This window comes from Cheilinus undulatus, linkage group 20 (genome assembly GCF_018320785.1).
Source record: "Cheilinus undulatus linkage group 20, ASM1832078v1, whole genome shotgun sequence".
NCBI classification, from domain to species: domain Eukaryota; kingdom Metazoa; phylum Chordata; class Actinopteri; order Labriformes; family Labridae; genus Cheilinus; species Cheilinus undulatus.
The window spans coordinates 21,139,352-21,156,092 of record NC_054884.1 but is presented as its reverse complement, the minus strand read 5'-3'; the positions used below and the strand labels follow the sequence as shown (position 1 = coordinate 21,156,092).

Genomic DNA, 16,741 nt, shown 5'->3' with positions numbered 1-16,741 from the left:
AAACAGATTAAAATAGCATTTTAGAAGTAGTTACACAAGCAGTGGATCTCTTAAGCTTTGCAAGCTTTAGCTAAAGCTAACATAGCTACGCTAGCTACATAAGTTAGCCTTGTGAGCTTAGATTAGCTACGTAGCTCTGATATCTATAGGGAAGTTAGCTTTACCAATGTGAACTTACGCAAACATAGCCAAAGCTAATGTAGCTATGTGGATAACACATCTACTTAGCTGACATGGCTGCTTTGTAAGCTTAGCCTTAGCTACATTGCTCTGTTATCTATAGCTATGTTAGCTTTAGCAACATGAGCTTTAGCAAACATAGCTAAGCAAATTTAGCTATGTAGATAACCTAGATACAGTAGATACGTAGCCTATATAGCTGCTTTGTGAGCTTAGCTTTAGCTATGTGGCTTACGCAGCTAGCAGAAACAATGTGTTTAATCTAGGACAATTTTTTCCTGTAAGCAGACTGTGAGCTCGGCTTTAGCCTATTTAATGTTTTGTAATCAGGTTTTTAACTTTTGGTATCAACTATAACATTAACCCTTACCCTAACTTTCCAGCTTTTTATGGTAGCGCTTAAAGGCTCAACCATGCTTCATACATTTCTTTTCCTATATGACCCTGCCTATCCAACTGAGTCCTGCCTCTACATGTAGAAAAGCAAACAACTCTGGGATGCTAGCTGTAGGGCGCAGTGTTGGAGTTTTCTGAAACTGAAGTAAAGACTTGGTTTGGCCTTAAAGACTTAAAAGAAATAACTGGAAGAAGGGTAGGCAATGTGGTTTGTTTTGGTGGTGACATCTGAATGATGTTTACTTTGAATTTTGCATACTGTACCTTTAAATTACTTTTTTTACTCACTGATACTGATTCCTATATCTAGACTTGAGCACTGACTTATACAGCAAGGGTAAAAAAATGATATTGGTTGGAAATCAGCTGAAATTTTGCTAGTTTTTACAAATTCAATTAGGGCAGTAATGGAGGCCTAGTATCTGGATATTAGTGCCCATGCAGGGAAACTTCTTTTATCCCACTGACTTTCAGAAATCATTATGAATTTATTGTAATCTTGGAAAAGTAGTGATTTTTGGGAAAATCATTAACAAAAAACTTCAAAACCATAACAATGACCATGTTCAGCAGAAAATCAAAGAAATTAATGAAATAAGAAATTTTTCTGTGCAAGTAAGATAAAATTGCCATTAGGACAGTAAAAAAGAATGTTCAATTAACTTTATTTTTGTAATCCTCTATTCCCCTGTTAGTAAATCTGTGTTTTTTGTCTCTTTCTCTGTCTCCAGCTGTGGCCCCAACGCTTCCCAGTGTACGCTCAGAGGTCTTTAAGCCGTGTGTTGAAGACAAGGACCTGGCCTTTTGTCTAAATGAGGGGGAGTGCTCCATCATTGAAACCGTGGCTGGGGTTCACCGACACTGCAGGTGAGTGTGCTGATCCTTATTTTCCTGTGGCTGCGTGTGGGAGGCCTTTGGTTTCTCTTTCAGCATTGACGTTTCCCTCGCTTTGCCCTTCTCTTCAATCCCTGACCTTGGGGTCATTTTCATTCAAGTTGCTTTTTTCCCATCACGCCTGACAGGCTGTGTCTTTAGGGTGATGAAACATAGGAAAATCGTTTTGTAAATGCACCTTAAATGCACCGAAATCTATAACTACCGACACCGCTGACAGAGGGATCAGAGATGCTTTTTCCACATTAGATGAAGCTGATTCTCTTTCTTTGCAAACTAGCAAGCACCGAGAGAGCAAATGTGATCTGACTGAGCCTTTAATGTTGCCTGACTATTTTTTAGTCAGAATAAAACTCAATGAAATGGCCTTCCATGTATAAACCTTGGCGTTAATGTTGTTTGATATGACCTCTGTGGAATGAGGCTCATTTTAATAGTAAGTGCAAAGATGCGGCTTTTGTAAGCTTCTCCTTTGATCTAACTTAAAAGAATTTGATATTTCTTACCACTTTCCTTTTCTTTTTTTTCCCCCCACTGTTTAGCCCAAAAAGTCGCTCAAGGCCTGATTGCCTAACAAAAAAGGAAGATAAGGAGAAACACTTTAAATTTACTTCCATCATACTTTGACACCACCAGTAACGTGGAAGGTTAAACTTAAATGTCCTCAATAATCAAGACAGAATTTATTGTAGCAGCCAATCAACTTGTTTTTGATACATTTGAAAAAACCTTTTTGCCTTAATTTGTTAGACTTTATTTGTCATGTCGTCTTTATTGGGATAAAAGGCTGGCTAACATTTCTTATATACAACTCAAAACAGAAAATACAAAGTATTTTGTTGTGGGAAGAAAAATTAAAGACTTTTATGTGTGGCCAATGCACGGTAGAAGATGTGCTTGCATGCATTTCATAAGCATCTCCCTCTTGATGCTAATTTTGACACCTAAATATACAAATAGGCCAATTTAAAGGTGTAGTTCAATATTTTTGAAGTGAGACTATATGAGGTACATGTCAATACCAAGTTCATTGGTCAGAGGAGATATCAGTCAGTTTGGTCCCTAATGTCCCAGTGAAAAAGTGAGCTAAAAACCCATGCTTGGGTGACTCACTGCCATCTATGACCCCATCAATTATGAGCTTAGTTTTTCTAAATATCAGCTTAATTTAGCTGTATAGCTTAGATTCCATCCATGCATTCTTCTCAAAGGGGCCACACTGGCTGGCATCTCCTCTGGCTAATAAAGTTGATTCTAAAAAGTATCCCATAAAACCCTACTTCAGAAATAGCCATCACTTTAAGTGCTGATCAGATACCAGAGCAATAGTCTAATAGTTGTCAGTGAATGCATCATGGTTGTTTTTAGTGGCCTCATCTGTCAGAAACTGTATATTAAGATAGATGGATAGCAGTATAGATCATAATTCTCACCTTCTCAATGTTAACAGGTGAGATGTGTCAAAATATGAAGTTAAAAAGGTACATCAAAAAATCCTTTGTCGAACCTGAATTCTGTTACGATCATTATGATGCTAAATTTTTAGCCATGTTCATTTTTCTTCAAAATTTTTGAGTAGAGCTTAAACAGAGCTTAACAGCATGGTTTCAGAAGTAACATCCCATTCATTTTCTCAATAGCAGATTTAATTACTGGCCATAATGTATCTAAGTCAGACCTACTATGTGCCTGAGAGAGAAATGGTGTACTAGTATAATAATATACTTTAATAATAAAGTATAGGATAAAAGTTTGAAAGATATCAACTAGGTTTGTAGTGAAGCCTCTCACCACTAGTAGCCGCTTTAGCTTCAGTGAATGGCTGCTGCCTTCCTGTCAGAGCTCTCCCAGGTTAAAGCATGTTGTGGTATGACTGTTTTTTTTTTTTTGTTTGTTTGTTTTGCTAGAAAACTGAAATTAAGTGCCATATAGGCTGTAAAGGGTTATTCTCTCATATAACTCAACCAAAGTGACAAAGAACTGCAATGAGCACGATATTAATCTGCAAAGAGGAACGAAGGCTAGCAAAGCTAGCTGATAATTTAGCCACACTCTCCTTAGCATACCAGTCTTACATCATGTCTGCTGACACAATGACCCTGTGAGGAAATAGACTGTTTTGCAGTATGTTTTTCCTCTTTAGACTTGTTGGTTTAACACAATTCAAACGGATGTTAAGCTGAATAGAGGAATAGATGCCTGGGAACATCATATCACCCTGTTTTTGAGCAAAACAGTTTAAAATCGTGTTTACAGCTAAAAATACTACAGTACCTACAGTCCTTCAGTGCAATGACTTGTGGTTTCCACTGTTATTGTGAAAATGTCTGCCACACCCGTGAACCACAGCAGTTGGCTGTTGATGACAACATTATAGTTGTATGAAGAGATATATATAGGGAAACTATGATAGATTACAACATCATCACTTTGAATGTAACGATACTGTAAAGATAAATGTTGAAAGAATGCAAGTGTTTGGTTTAAAAGTTTGAAAAACCATCATTAATGCTTAGGAAAAGGGATCACAATAAATTTGGGGATACCTAGTTCCTTCATCCTTGTAAAAAAAAAAAAAAAAGTGCAAATTAGCTGTATTTGCATTGAATCAAATGTTTGTCACAAGTTTTTGGGAAGCTAGCTGGTATATTGAAATTAATGTTTTTAAAGATGTCTGAGGAGGACTTGAATTGCAAATTTACTCCTGGCACCAGAGTCGCAGAGAAAGTGTGCAGGCACTGTTGAACTTCATAAACATAAGTGTCTACTCCAAACCGATACAAGAATCTGTTCAACCATAGACTAATCAATGTGTGCTTAGGTTAACTAGCCAGCCCCCTCCATCATATGCTTTGGCACCAAATAATGGCACTAGCGCAAAATGTTGGCACCCATTGTGGGCATATATAGCTTCACTTTTAGACAGTGGCATGTTGTCCACATTTATATACAGTCAGAAAACCCTGCAGGACAGTGGAGCGTCCAGTAGCATTAATCCACAATCTCTCTCTGGGGCTTATCTTGGAATAACAACTGTCTGCCATTTAACACAACTCAGTAGCAGTTGATGCCGGTATTTTCTCAGTAGCATGCAGCAGTAGCAGGAGGCCTTTCTTGCTCATCAGGTGGGCACTTCCATGGCTGTGTGATGCCATCACACCTCCATGTTTGCAGCACTGACTAGCTTGCTGTGATTGTTAACAGACTGTCATACTCGCTGATGCCTGTTTGTGCATTTTAAGCATTATCAGAGGTATTTTCCAGTCTTTTGTTGATAACAAACCTACCTTAGTTTGAAGTGTACTACAAAAAAACACACACATGGTTGCATGCTTTGAAACAGGCTTATCAATAATTTGCATGTGATCATATGCATTGTATATTTATGAACATACATGGAGAAATGAATGGAGCTCATGCTAGCCCCTGACTTCTCTGTATGTTTCCACTTTTGCAGCTTGCTGCACTCTGCTCTTCTATCTGCAATACCTCAGTGTATCCCTTTAAAAATACATCACTTTAAAAATACATGATAAGAAATTTTCTCTGAGGGAAGAGTTGTGCTGAATGGTGCTGAATTGAAAAACAGCTCATTAGTACACCTACCTGGAATTAAAGGGCCCAAATCTTCATCTGAAAAAATAGGAAAGTGGTGCATTATGAATGAGTGCATGAGCATAAGTAAAGCTTCTTAGAAAAGTAAATGTTGGGCAACGAAGGTTGAATAACAGACAGGAAATGGAACTTATAGACCTCACTAATTTGTCTAAGCAGAAACAATGACAAAGGGAAAAGGATATTGTTTTGATGGTCATTTTTCTTAATAAATACTAGAGGTAATGCATAGTCGGGTCACTGTGTTTGTTATGTCATGTGACGGTGGCTGGGAACAACAAATAGCACCCCCCACCTGTGCAGCAGCATCAAGAAACCCAGAAGACTCATAGCGGCTAGCCTGAGGGCCATAATTAGCGAAGGATGAATGACTGCATATAGAGCTCAGGAAAGATTGGAGGGCCTAACCTAGAGGTGCTGTCTGCCCGTTCCTCTTGAGCTGAGTGCCTGTTGTGTGAAAGAATGATTACAGGTTTGTGAGTACTGTTGTTGAAAGGTTACTCCCTTTACTTGTGGAGAAGTCCAGGAAATAAGGGAGTGAAATATTTTCACTTTACACTTAAGTCCTTATTTTGGTGGAGTTTATTGTGAGGAGAACTTCAGGTGCTTGAGATTTCAATGATGTGCTTTTTAAGGTGGTCAAAAATGTTGACAGTTTGACACTTTTCAATACTCTGTGGTTCAAACGATCAAATGTCTGTTATTTTATTTATGAACAGAGTTGAAAACGAAGTTTGGAAACTACATCTCTTTCTTAAGACAGGTGCCTGGGAAAGGTCCAAATCCATTAAAAGTTTCAAGCAGACTCCTACATACTATCTAAATTGTTACACTAAAAATAAAACATAGGAAACAGTTACATAGCCTAAAAGATTATCAAAAAGGAAGATATTACCCAAATTGGGGCACCTTGGATTTCTAATTTTGGTGTCACTGGAATCCAAAAGCTTTGATCCTCACCAGTATTGTATTTTGGTTTGTGACAGCCCTACTTTTATTGGACAGTACTTTGTTTTGTTTGCTTTCCATTACAGATTAACCCTATAGTTACTATTAAATGCCAGAACCTTAAGGGGCAGAAAACAAAATTTAAAAACTACAGAACTGTGTTACAGGAAACTAATACTACTAAATTCCCAGGGATCCCCTCCAGTCAGCCTTCATCTCGATTCTCCTACAAATATTTTAACACCATCAGTTACGATATTCCAATTTACCACTCCTCACTGCACCACGAGTTTTCACAGATCTGGGGAAAACTGCTTTTCCTACTTTGCACCTTGGGCTTGTAATAACCTTCAAAAGAACTTCACATAGATTCACTGAGCAAAGTCAAGAGGATCATAAAGAATGCAGTGACAGGCCTGTGGTTGTTTCTTTCTTTTTTCTTTTTTTTTAGGAGACCCCCAATGACAAAGCTTTTTGGAATTGTTGTAATTTTGCCATGTTTTGCCATTTCTTAGTTATTTTTAATGTGATTTTGTAGCAGAAAAATCTCATCTAAATGTGACTTTCTGGTTAAATAATGGTAAATGAGTTAGAACTGTGAATTATTCAAAACAAAGATCATAAATGTTATTCAAAATAATATAAAAGCCTTGTATTTGATGATAATCTCATTAACTTAAAGGAGGACAATAAAAATGTAAAAGAGAAGAAGCTTGCATTAGTTTAAATGTCTCTTCCCCTTAGCTAAAGCTAGCAGTATTTGATTTGATTGTTACCACTGGCTCTATCTACCACTGTTGTCATGTTTTATTTCCTCTTTTTCAGGTCTTCTCTTTTTATTTTGATTTTAAATGACAAAATTCAGTTTTCACAGTTGAAATGCACAGACTCTTAGCAGGGCAGTAAGATTAAGTTGTGTAAAAGGGGGCCCCCTTGGGGGCTTCCTACTTTCATTGCAAAGTTTGCACATTCTGATCCACTGCTGTGGTTGAAAAGTTCAGCCCTCAGTGGCCAGCAACCATTATATTTGGCATGTAGACATGGTCAGTATGATGTCCTGAAGATCAGACAGTGTATCAAAATGGAGAAGAAGGGTGATTTAAGTCAGTAATTTCCAGCCATTTTTCCTTGTAGCCCCCTTTGTATCTAAGAGACCCAAGCACAGCCTATGTACAACTTTATCTCCATTTTCTAGTTCAAATAGTACCAAACCATGATGTTCCTGTGAGATGCTATCAGTGCTATCACTGCATCACTGTTTACATTTGGGTTAAAGAGCATTATGGCAGCAGGGCAGTACTTATTACCCGAAGCTACAGTGGCTACTAGTGGCAAGCTTCTTTGTTGCACTTTATATGCAGCATCTGACCAGAATTGTGGGCTTATATTAGTAAAAAAAAAAAAAAAAAGAAATCATAGCTTTAAATGACTACTAATGCTAATGCTGACTAATGAGGGATTCTAATTTAAATATTAGCTGGCTAATTGCAGGTATACCCAGTTCGACTTGCTGTGTGCCCAGCTCTTCTGCATACCTTGGTACTAAGAAGTGGATATCTTAGTTTCTGTTTCCATTTTATCAGCTCAAACTAGTCTGTTCATTCTTCTCTGACCTCTGACATTAAACAAGACATTTTGGTCCAGAGAGGTGCCTCTCAGAGGACAGTTTTCAGAGCATTCTCATTTAACCCGAGAGATGGTAGTGTGTAAAAACCCTCATAGATCAGCACTTTGTGAAAACCAGTCCATCTGGCAAAAACAACCACAACATGCTCAGTTTGAACTTCAGGCCTACATGCCTTAATGCATTGGTTGCTGCCATGTCATTGTGATTTGTGTCAAGCAGGTATACCTAATGAAGTGATCAGTTAGTGTATATTCTGTATACTTTATTTCTGTGGGAGTTTTGAACCTTTTGCCTTTATAAGCTGTTTACTCTGATGCTGTACAACTCAGAATTTGGCAGTCAAATCTGCTTTGGCTTGAATTTAACCTTCAACTACTCATTTCCTTTTTTTCTTGAATCTCATGCTTAGCTGTAGCATTCACATTCATCAGAGTTTTCCTCCATAAACGCCGGCCGTTGGCTGGAATACAAAACAATTTTAAGCCAACCACTGTGTAAGTAAACCATTTAATGGGATGAAGGCTTTTAGTAACATAGCGAGGCTAAAGTTAGCAGCAGCTTGGTTCAAAATCCCCCCCGAACCTCACCAAAGAGGGACAGTTATTTTCAAAGTGAAGCTGCTTTATTCAGTCATTTTCACTGCTTTTAAATATCAGTGCTGATTATGGGTAGAAACAGGATTTGGCTCTCATTAAAAAGCATCTGGAAGTAGAAGGACAGCAGGAATTGTTGCCTGTGCACCTACAAATAAGCTGGTGGCAGCTCAGTTTGAGATTGCAGAACTTTTTTAGGACATTCACCTTTTTTAATGACTTGTTTTATTCATCTCAGATCTCTAGTGGAGACTAGAGTAAACACTGAGGATCATTTTGCCAACCTGATTCAGATCTGTTACACTTTTGTCAACCAGCTCCTAGGATAAACAGTTTCCTTAAGGTTTGTTAAAAGTTTTATTCCCCCCACAAGCCATTTGTTTACTTATGCTTTTGCCATTTCATGCTGAGCAGGTAGGGCATAATCAGCTTGTGTGTTGAAAATGGCCACCCACAGTTTTATTTTCTGGGGGAATCAACCATATGGACCGGCAAACCCAAACAATAAGGTAGAGCTTCTGCTGTGCCATTACTGTATTCCTTCTGCACAGCCTTCGCCTCCATTCCTTTTCCTGTCCAAGATTCTCTGCAAAGTGATAAACTCAGATATTGTCAGAGCACATTTTTGGATTCAAGTAAAAATGGAAAAAGCTGTAACTAAAAGAGTAAGAGTCAGATGATTAAATCTGGGTTTCTGGTGCTGGAGATAGTGCGGTTGATCAATCATCGCTTCCAGCAGTGCCAGATCAGCATCCTCATGACAATAACTACTGATCACCTCTGTCTGCTGTAAAATAAAGAAGTGTGCATACAAGGAAGTGTAAGTTGTAACAATTTCTTCCTCTCTTGATGTCATCCTCCTTCAGGCCATGGAGTAGAGCATAATAAAGTCTGGATGTTTTTCCATCATAAGAAGAGTGGAGATGTCAGAACAATCGTTGAACACTCACATCCTTGGATAAGAACAAACTTTTAGAACTTGGGAATCAATTTATTTTGTTACGAAACATTTCCTTTACTCTCCTCCTTTTCTGCAAACGCCCCTCTCCCTCCCCCCTCCCTCTCTGCCGGATGCTCATGTTTGCCAATGCTAATAAGGCTCCCAAAATAAACATGCAAATGTGAGTTTAAGACCTACTTCCACATCAGTGGCAGGCTGCCTTTATACTCTAAGTACAATAAATGCAGAAAAATTCAAAGGCTTTATAGGAAGTGGTGCTTTGAAGACATGACTGTAGCGTGTAAATATTATCTCTCAATAGACAAAGACGGCGGTTACATCAGTCTCCATCATGGCTGCTTAAGCCAAGCTGTTACCTCAGTATTCTGCCAAATTCTCCTGAATTCCCCTATTTAATCGAGAGACAAAGGCAAAAAAACAAACAGAACAAAAAAACAATATAATAAAAACCTTGAAGTCTGTGCAAAGCACAATCAGAAACTGGTCTCTCAACACAACACAGATGTTGGAAAAAGTTGCTTGAGCGTGAAATAACACAAAAAAAGTCATGTTTTCATCTAAATAGTCGTTCAATTCACTGCCACCATTATAAAAATGCTAAGGGCTGCAAGACTTAGTCTGCACTGAAGTTGTCAAAGCATTAATTGACTAAAATCAAGACAAAAAACTTATTATATAGATTATAAACAGGTCTATTAACAGGCAACTTGTCCTTGATACATTTAGAGGGGGGTCTTTAAGGAAAAAGGGTTGGAAACCACTGGGTACTGCAAGCAGCTAGAGCAATATAGGCTTGACAAGGCTAGCACGCCACTTTTTTACTCTCTCAAACTGACGTTGGCATAAACGACAAGAAGAGAGGCAGAAAACATTATCCATGCCTATGTAGCCCTAGTAGCTTTTCTAGAGAGCCTGGGACTTGGTTGAATTTACGAGGTCTTTTAAGACTAAATCCACTCCAGTAACTCTGATATTGTCTTTTTATCCATGTTCCTTGTTTGGGTCCTGGGGTGGGCAACTTTTCTTAGATATAAATGGGGGGACTTTGAGGAAAAAAGGTTGGGAACCACTGGTGTATTGGAAGCAATTTAAAAACACCTGTTCTTTCATGAAAACGAACATGCTGGACAGCTCGCTGCCTTGCTTCTTGTGTAAGACATTTTTGAACACTAATGCCGGCCACACACTAGACAATTTTTTCAATCTGGAACGATTTTTAAACTGTGGGAGACCACAGACTTCAGGACAATTTACAAAGATTTTTCTTCTTTAATCCTCTGGACACACACACTAGACGACTCAGCCAGACTGTCAGATCACTGGAGACCACACACCTGCCAACCTGCCTACGACCTCACGTGATCACGTGACTTCAGAAAAAAAAAAAAAAAAAAAAACACGGATGTCTGTCGATACCGTCTTGCTGTCTCTCCACAACAGGCTGTCCTGGTATGCGTTACAGGTGAAGTAAAAATCATAATACAAGGGAAAGACTCGGGATGAAATCATGGCTGAAATTAAGTTAAAGTTGTGTTCATGGTTGTGAGTGGTGAAAGTACGTATGATCTGGCTGTGGCGCTACCCGGTCTGCTCGCTCTCATTGGTTGTTGTGGGTACTCCATCAGCGGCACTACGACCTAGAATCGTAAATATCAAACATGTTTGATATATTTGATTAGGGATTTTGGAGCCTGCAACACGATTTGGAGCAGTAAAACAATCTGCCCCAAATTGGACTTAAAATCCTGTAGTGTGTGGCCGGCCTAAGGCAAAAGCAGGAATCCCTGCATACATTCGGTGTTGCTCTATTGTTTAGTTCATGAAAAAGTCAGAGAAGGAGATAGATCTCTGGTTTCTGTTCTGGCCAACAGATGAGACATTTCGCCTTCTTCTATATCTTCTTTTCTTCTTCATGGCTGTTTGTTTGGGACATCAGCACCACAAACGAATAGAGATTGTACTTGTCCAGAGGATTTGGTTCGTTTGAAGAAGCACATTGCAAATGCTAACCAAACCACATGAAAGTGCAACAATGTAGCAATTTCAGCCCTGAACCAAAGTGCCTGAGTCCCCTGGACGATCAAGCGTGGAAATGACCAGACATACTGAAAAGTTCTGCACAGTACATTCAATTAAAAAGGAAAGTTGATGCATTTAAGTGATTTCGTTTATATACAGACAGCTTTACAAGGAAGTAACAACACAGACTTTAAGGCCAAATATTTCCATTAGTGTAAAAAAAGTTTAATTTCTGGATTTACAAAACTACACTTTTAAGGTTAACTGGCACATTCGGTTAAAATCTTGATAATCAAAAGGGAAGAAGAAAATGTCTCCATATTTTTTGCTAAGGTATTTTTGGACTATTTGTATGGAGATCTACATATATGGATCTATATATATGGAGGTGAACTGAGAAAGAGACAGGTTACAAAAAGATCTATAACTTTTGAACCATAAGTCATTGCCACTTAGTTTTTCTTCCCCTGGATGCCCTCTGTTTTCTAGTTCCACTGGTGCTTTCCACACCTTTGTCGCCCTTATGGAGGCTTTTCTAGCAAGCCTGTGCACAAGAAGGCAGAAAACAAAATGCCAGACGCCCTCTTAAAGAAATAAATCTGTCCCCACTAAAACTGAAGACTGAAGCTAAACCCATGAGATTCAACTCATCTTATTTTGAAACCTCATTGTTCGTTCCTGCTTCGATTTTTAGTAACTACAGTCTTCAGTCTGCACTTTTGCTTGCTGGCTGTTCCTTCCCTGCATGCTTGAATTTGAAGAAAATGAAGAAGTAGAATTGCAGTTTTTGAGAGTCAAGAAAGAGAGGTGTATTTCTTATGAATGGGTGGGAATTAGATGCATCTGAAAGACACGACTGCAGCATCCCAGAGCTGATTACTGCTTCATTTTTCACTCCAATTGACTTAAAACATTAAAAAGAAACATTAAAAACAATTTCTTTTCTTACTTAAAGAGGCAAAAACTGTATAAATGAATTAACTTTACTGAGAGTTTGTTTTGGTGGTGAATTTTTTGTATTATATGAATATACTAAACATTTAAAAGCTGTCATAAGAGCAGTGGTTCTCAACTGGTGATCAGGACCCAAAAGTCGAACTGTTTGAAAACATGCTTGTTCTGTCCTTCCACTGTAATTTGTTACTGTAATAATTTCTCCTGTATGAGATCCAAACTGTACTATTTTTCAATAAATAAACATGGTTGGTTGAGTAAGATCAGATTTTTGGGATGCAGTTTCTTATTGAGGAGTTGATATTGCGTACAGAGGTTTAAGCTGCTGAGCACCACTGATTTAAAGCATCTTTAGGGAACAAAGGAAACATGGTTTGGAGTCTGATCATGTTTTTAAAAAAAGAATCTTAATCAAGAGGCCTCATACAGTTGATGTAAAAATGAGAACGAGTACAAATTTTGACTTCAGCAGCACAGATCTGTAGCTAGGATCCTCCAGAGTTTTCAGGCTCTTATTAAAAAGCAGTGCAACATCCATGCAGCGCCACTTGAATTCATAGAAACCTATAAATAAAAAAATCACTGATCTATTTTAAATATGAAGCATCAGGTGCTCAGTCTCAGTGTGTTCCTGCATGGATGCAAATCAGAACCAAATCTGCTTTGAACGGGGGGGAGAAACACACAGTCTTATTATAAAAGAGGGACTGCGATGATGGCACACTTTCCTTTTTTTTCTTTGAGATGTCAGACTCACTGAGTGAACAAAAGTAGCATGCATATATTAAATGAAAATATTAAAAAAGCCAAAGGTGGAGGAATACATTATCAGGAGGTGTAGCGGAGCTGGCCGTCAAAGCCGATCTCGTCACTTGATTCCCTCTTGTGTTCAGCTCCACAGCACTCAGGACTTTTTTTTTTTTTTTTTTTTGTGACATTGAGTGTGGAATAAAAATGCCACTAAAGCTTCTCCCCAAGGGGAAAAATATGTCCTTGTGCCAGAAGTGGAGGATTGCTACGGGACAATGTATGGCACCTTAAATCAAATTATCACTTGAAAGAGATTACACGTGTTGTTGTGATCCTGAGAGAACTGTTGCACCGTGTGAGTATTCACATGTTCGTATGAGGAGGTACAAAGGCAACCTGTGGCAGACTAAGGGGACCCTTATGTGAAAGCAACTTAGAACTCTCAGTGCTGACAGTGTAATGCAGGATATATCAGATTATCTCCACAAATGTCAAGGGCTTCATAAGAAATTGCATTTTTATTGTTAAGGCAATCTAAAGCTGGCCTAGAAATGGCACAGATACACTGGCATTACACAGGTAGATAACGCAAAGCCAGTCCCAAGTGAGTATTTCCCTGCTATCAGCATTTATAGACAGTCTAGTAGCAGTATAAACTGGCCATTCATTTCCATGGGAATGTTCATGATATCTGGCATCCCTACAAAACTTTTCCTCTCTGTAATAATTTCACCAGGAATGGTTGCAAGTATTTTTTTTTTTTTAAATTGTAGCATTTGTGGTGGATCTCAATGTGAACGCATGCCAATGTGCTGACTCATTGAACAAGCCACTTGCTCGCAGGATAGAATGAGTGATCAGCTTGATATGACATAAAGCATGATCTTTTAGTCGATGCAAAGTCCTGTTAAATAGTTTTTATTTTACTTAAGAATACATCTTTAGATTAAAAAAACAAGTAAATACACACAATTTAAATGCCTAATGAGTTAGCTTTGACTCAGTCACGCCAGAACATTTTTTAAACCATTTCTGTGTAGCTTCCACTGAATGCTTCAGGTCTTTGTCTTGCTGGAAAATAAATCGTCTCCCAAGGCATAGTTCTCTTGCTGACTGAATAACATTGTCCTCCAGGATATCCCATAATTGTTTTTAACCCTCTTGCTTAACAAGCCTACCAGGGCTGGCTGCTGAAAAGCATCCCCACAGCATGATGCTGCCATAACAGTTCTTTAAAGTGGGGATGGTGTATTCGTGGTGATGTGTAGTGTTTGGTGTCCTCCAAACATATCGTTTAGTCCAGTGGTTCTCCACTCAACTTTACATCTTGGATGGAACAGAATTTATGACAGGATGAAGAGAGAGAAAAAAACTGACATGTTTTACCTCATGTGCCATGTTCCTTCAATTTTTAATGATGGATTTTACTGAACTCCGGGGGATTGTTCCGTGCCTTGGAAATTTTTTGAGTCCATCCCCTGACTCATACTCTCCAATAACATTTTCTCTGAGTTGCTTGGAGTTTTCTTTTGTCTTCATGGTGTAATGGTGGCCTTGAATACTGATGAACCAGTGACTAGAGCTTCAAGATACGGTGTCTTTACACTACAATCACTCGAGACACATTCACTATACTCAGATGATTCCTATTTAATTAACTGTGAGACTACTAGCACCAACTGGCTGGACCTCTGTTGAATTAGGCCAGTCACTTTAAAGGGGGTTGATATTTATGCTGCCACTTATTTTACATGACATATATTTATTTCGTTGACATAATTATGTAGCACTCTGTTTTCACTTTGACATTGAATAGCTCTTTCGTTGGCATTTATTTTGTCTGGGGAAATCTCTAAACATAGACAACTTTATGGCGAGAAATGCCTGCAGATAGTTTCAAATATTTGATAGTCAGACCTACAACAGTCACACAACACAAGATGTTGTTAGAGATAAAATTGATTGAATCATAATATGTTAGGGATTGATTTAAATCATATGAACAAGAAGTAAGAGTTATACTGAAGTTTCTTATAAACAGACCTCTATATTTATCATACCTTGACAGTTTCGGCTGTGCTCTGCTGCCTTCCTCAGAAGTGTCACGTGATGTTGCAGTGATGTGTCTGGTCAGTGCCATCTGCAGTCCGACTTCTTCAGAACTGTATCCCAGGTGTGAGAAAGTTGGTACACCCCCTCATCCCGATTTACAGTCTGGTGGGCGCGTTTCCAGATCTCGATGGCCTCCCTGATCCAACGATGGTATTTACTGCGCTGATGGCGCTGTCATTCCACTGCTCCAAGTAGGAAGGCAGCGCCAAAGAAATCTGTATAAATCAGCTGACCGGACACGTCACTGCAACGTCACATGACACTTCTGAGGAAGGCAGCAGAGCGCAGCCGAAACTGTCAAGGTATGAAAACTATAGAGGTCTGTTGATAAGAAACTTCAGTATAATCAAAGACCTAATGAACCTAATCGGATGATTAAGAAGTAAGAGTGGATTATTTTTCTTGGAAAAGTTTGTCCCTGACTGTCTCTGGCTATGAATTTCTGATGTTATCTACACAGATGGGCAGCCATAAGGGCATTTATGGAAATTTCTGGCACGAAGATTTGCATGACCTATTAATGGGTACTGTCACAAACAATACCACTCCTTTCCTCAAGTTTCAGCATGGCCAAGTTCAGGACAAAATGAAATATATGTTTTGTGCTTATCATTTTGCAACAAATGTCAACACTTCTAATGGAGGTTAATTATTGGTGCAAATGCGTCAGCTACTGCTGAGTTTAAAGGTCTGTAAATTAGAGGATTGTATCCAGTGAAGCACATCTAGACACAAAACAAAGCCTGGTGGGTTTTGAAAACATCTTATGGAAATAATTGTTTTGTAATTGATCATTCTGCATGAATGCCTTTCATTCAGCTCAGCCTTTACTGTCAATACGCCTCAGCCCAAGGAAGCCTTTCTTCATTTTCCAAAGCAGGTTGTAGTTTTCTTAATATTGGATGTGTTCAGTGATGCGGTCCTTGACTTTGATGTGAGGAGCCCGACAGTGTCACTCTGACATGTGCTCAGCAAACCAAAAGCATGCTGTTAGCCATGCTTGGAGGATGTTGTGGAATATATTAGAGCGAATGAGGATGCACTGCAGCTCGTGCCACCACCTGCAGCATTGTGTTGTGGTGACACATGCAGCACGTAGCTTTAGTCGGGGCATTCAACACAGCAAACATGGGAGTTTTATCACAGCAATACTTTCTGTGCTGTGACATCACCCGCGTGCCGCACAATCTCTTCTCCTTGCTTTAAACGGAAAAAGATTTCTCATGGAAAAATTGGAGAGAAAAAAAAGGCTTCCTTTCAATGAAAATGCTCGCCTCCTTTTTCAACTGAATGTTTCCCTAACTTGTATGGGCATTGTGTCAACAACACACTACACACGGCCTAAGCTTGTGTTGCATTGTGGATGACGCAAAGTACTGCAAGTTAGCTTTATAGCCTGCTGATACCTTGCCAAAGAGAAACAAAAAAGAGGGAAAAATATAAACTGCATTGTGTATATTGGTGTGTTTTACCATTCTCGGTCCATTGTTTAAGGCTGGGATTGAAATGTAAATCCATAATAATAATAGTATAGAAATGCAAAATCACTATTCAGGACTGAAGTTGAGACAAGGGTTGCCTGAGTATTAAACAGGATGCAGTTTGAATTTAAAATAAGGGATTTAAACAAAGACTCATTTATTCAGTCTGGTTTATGTACTTTATGGTTTTATGGTGATCATTACCATTGGA

The 16,741-nt window shown here is 38.8% G+C and overlaps 1 protein-coding gene across 1 annotated transcript in view; it reads left to right on the top strand.

Annotated features, from left to right (window-relative positions):
* Positions 1-16,741, top strand: part of nrg3b (neuregulin 3b) — a 361,874-nt gene that overhangs the window by 181,589 nt on the left and 163,544 nt on the right. The window contains exon 2 of the mRNA XM_041815096.1: positions 1,308-1,443. Coding sequence (XP_041671030.1) covers positions 1,308-1,443 — 136 coding nt within the window. The remainder of the gene's footprint in view (positions 1-1,307; positions 1,444-16,741) is intronic.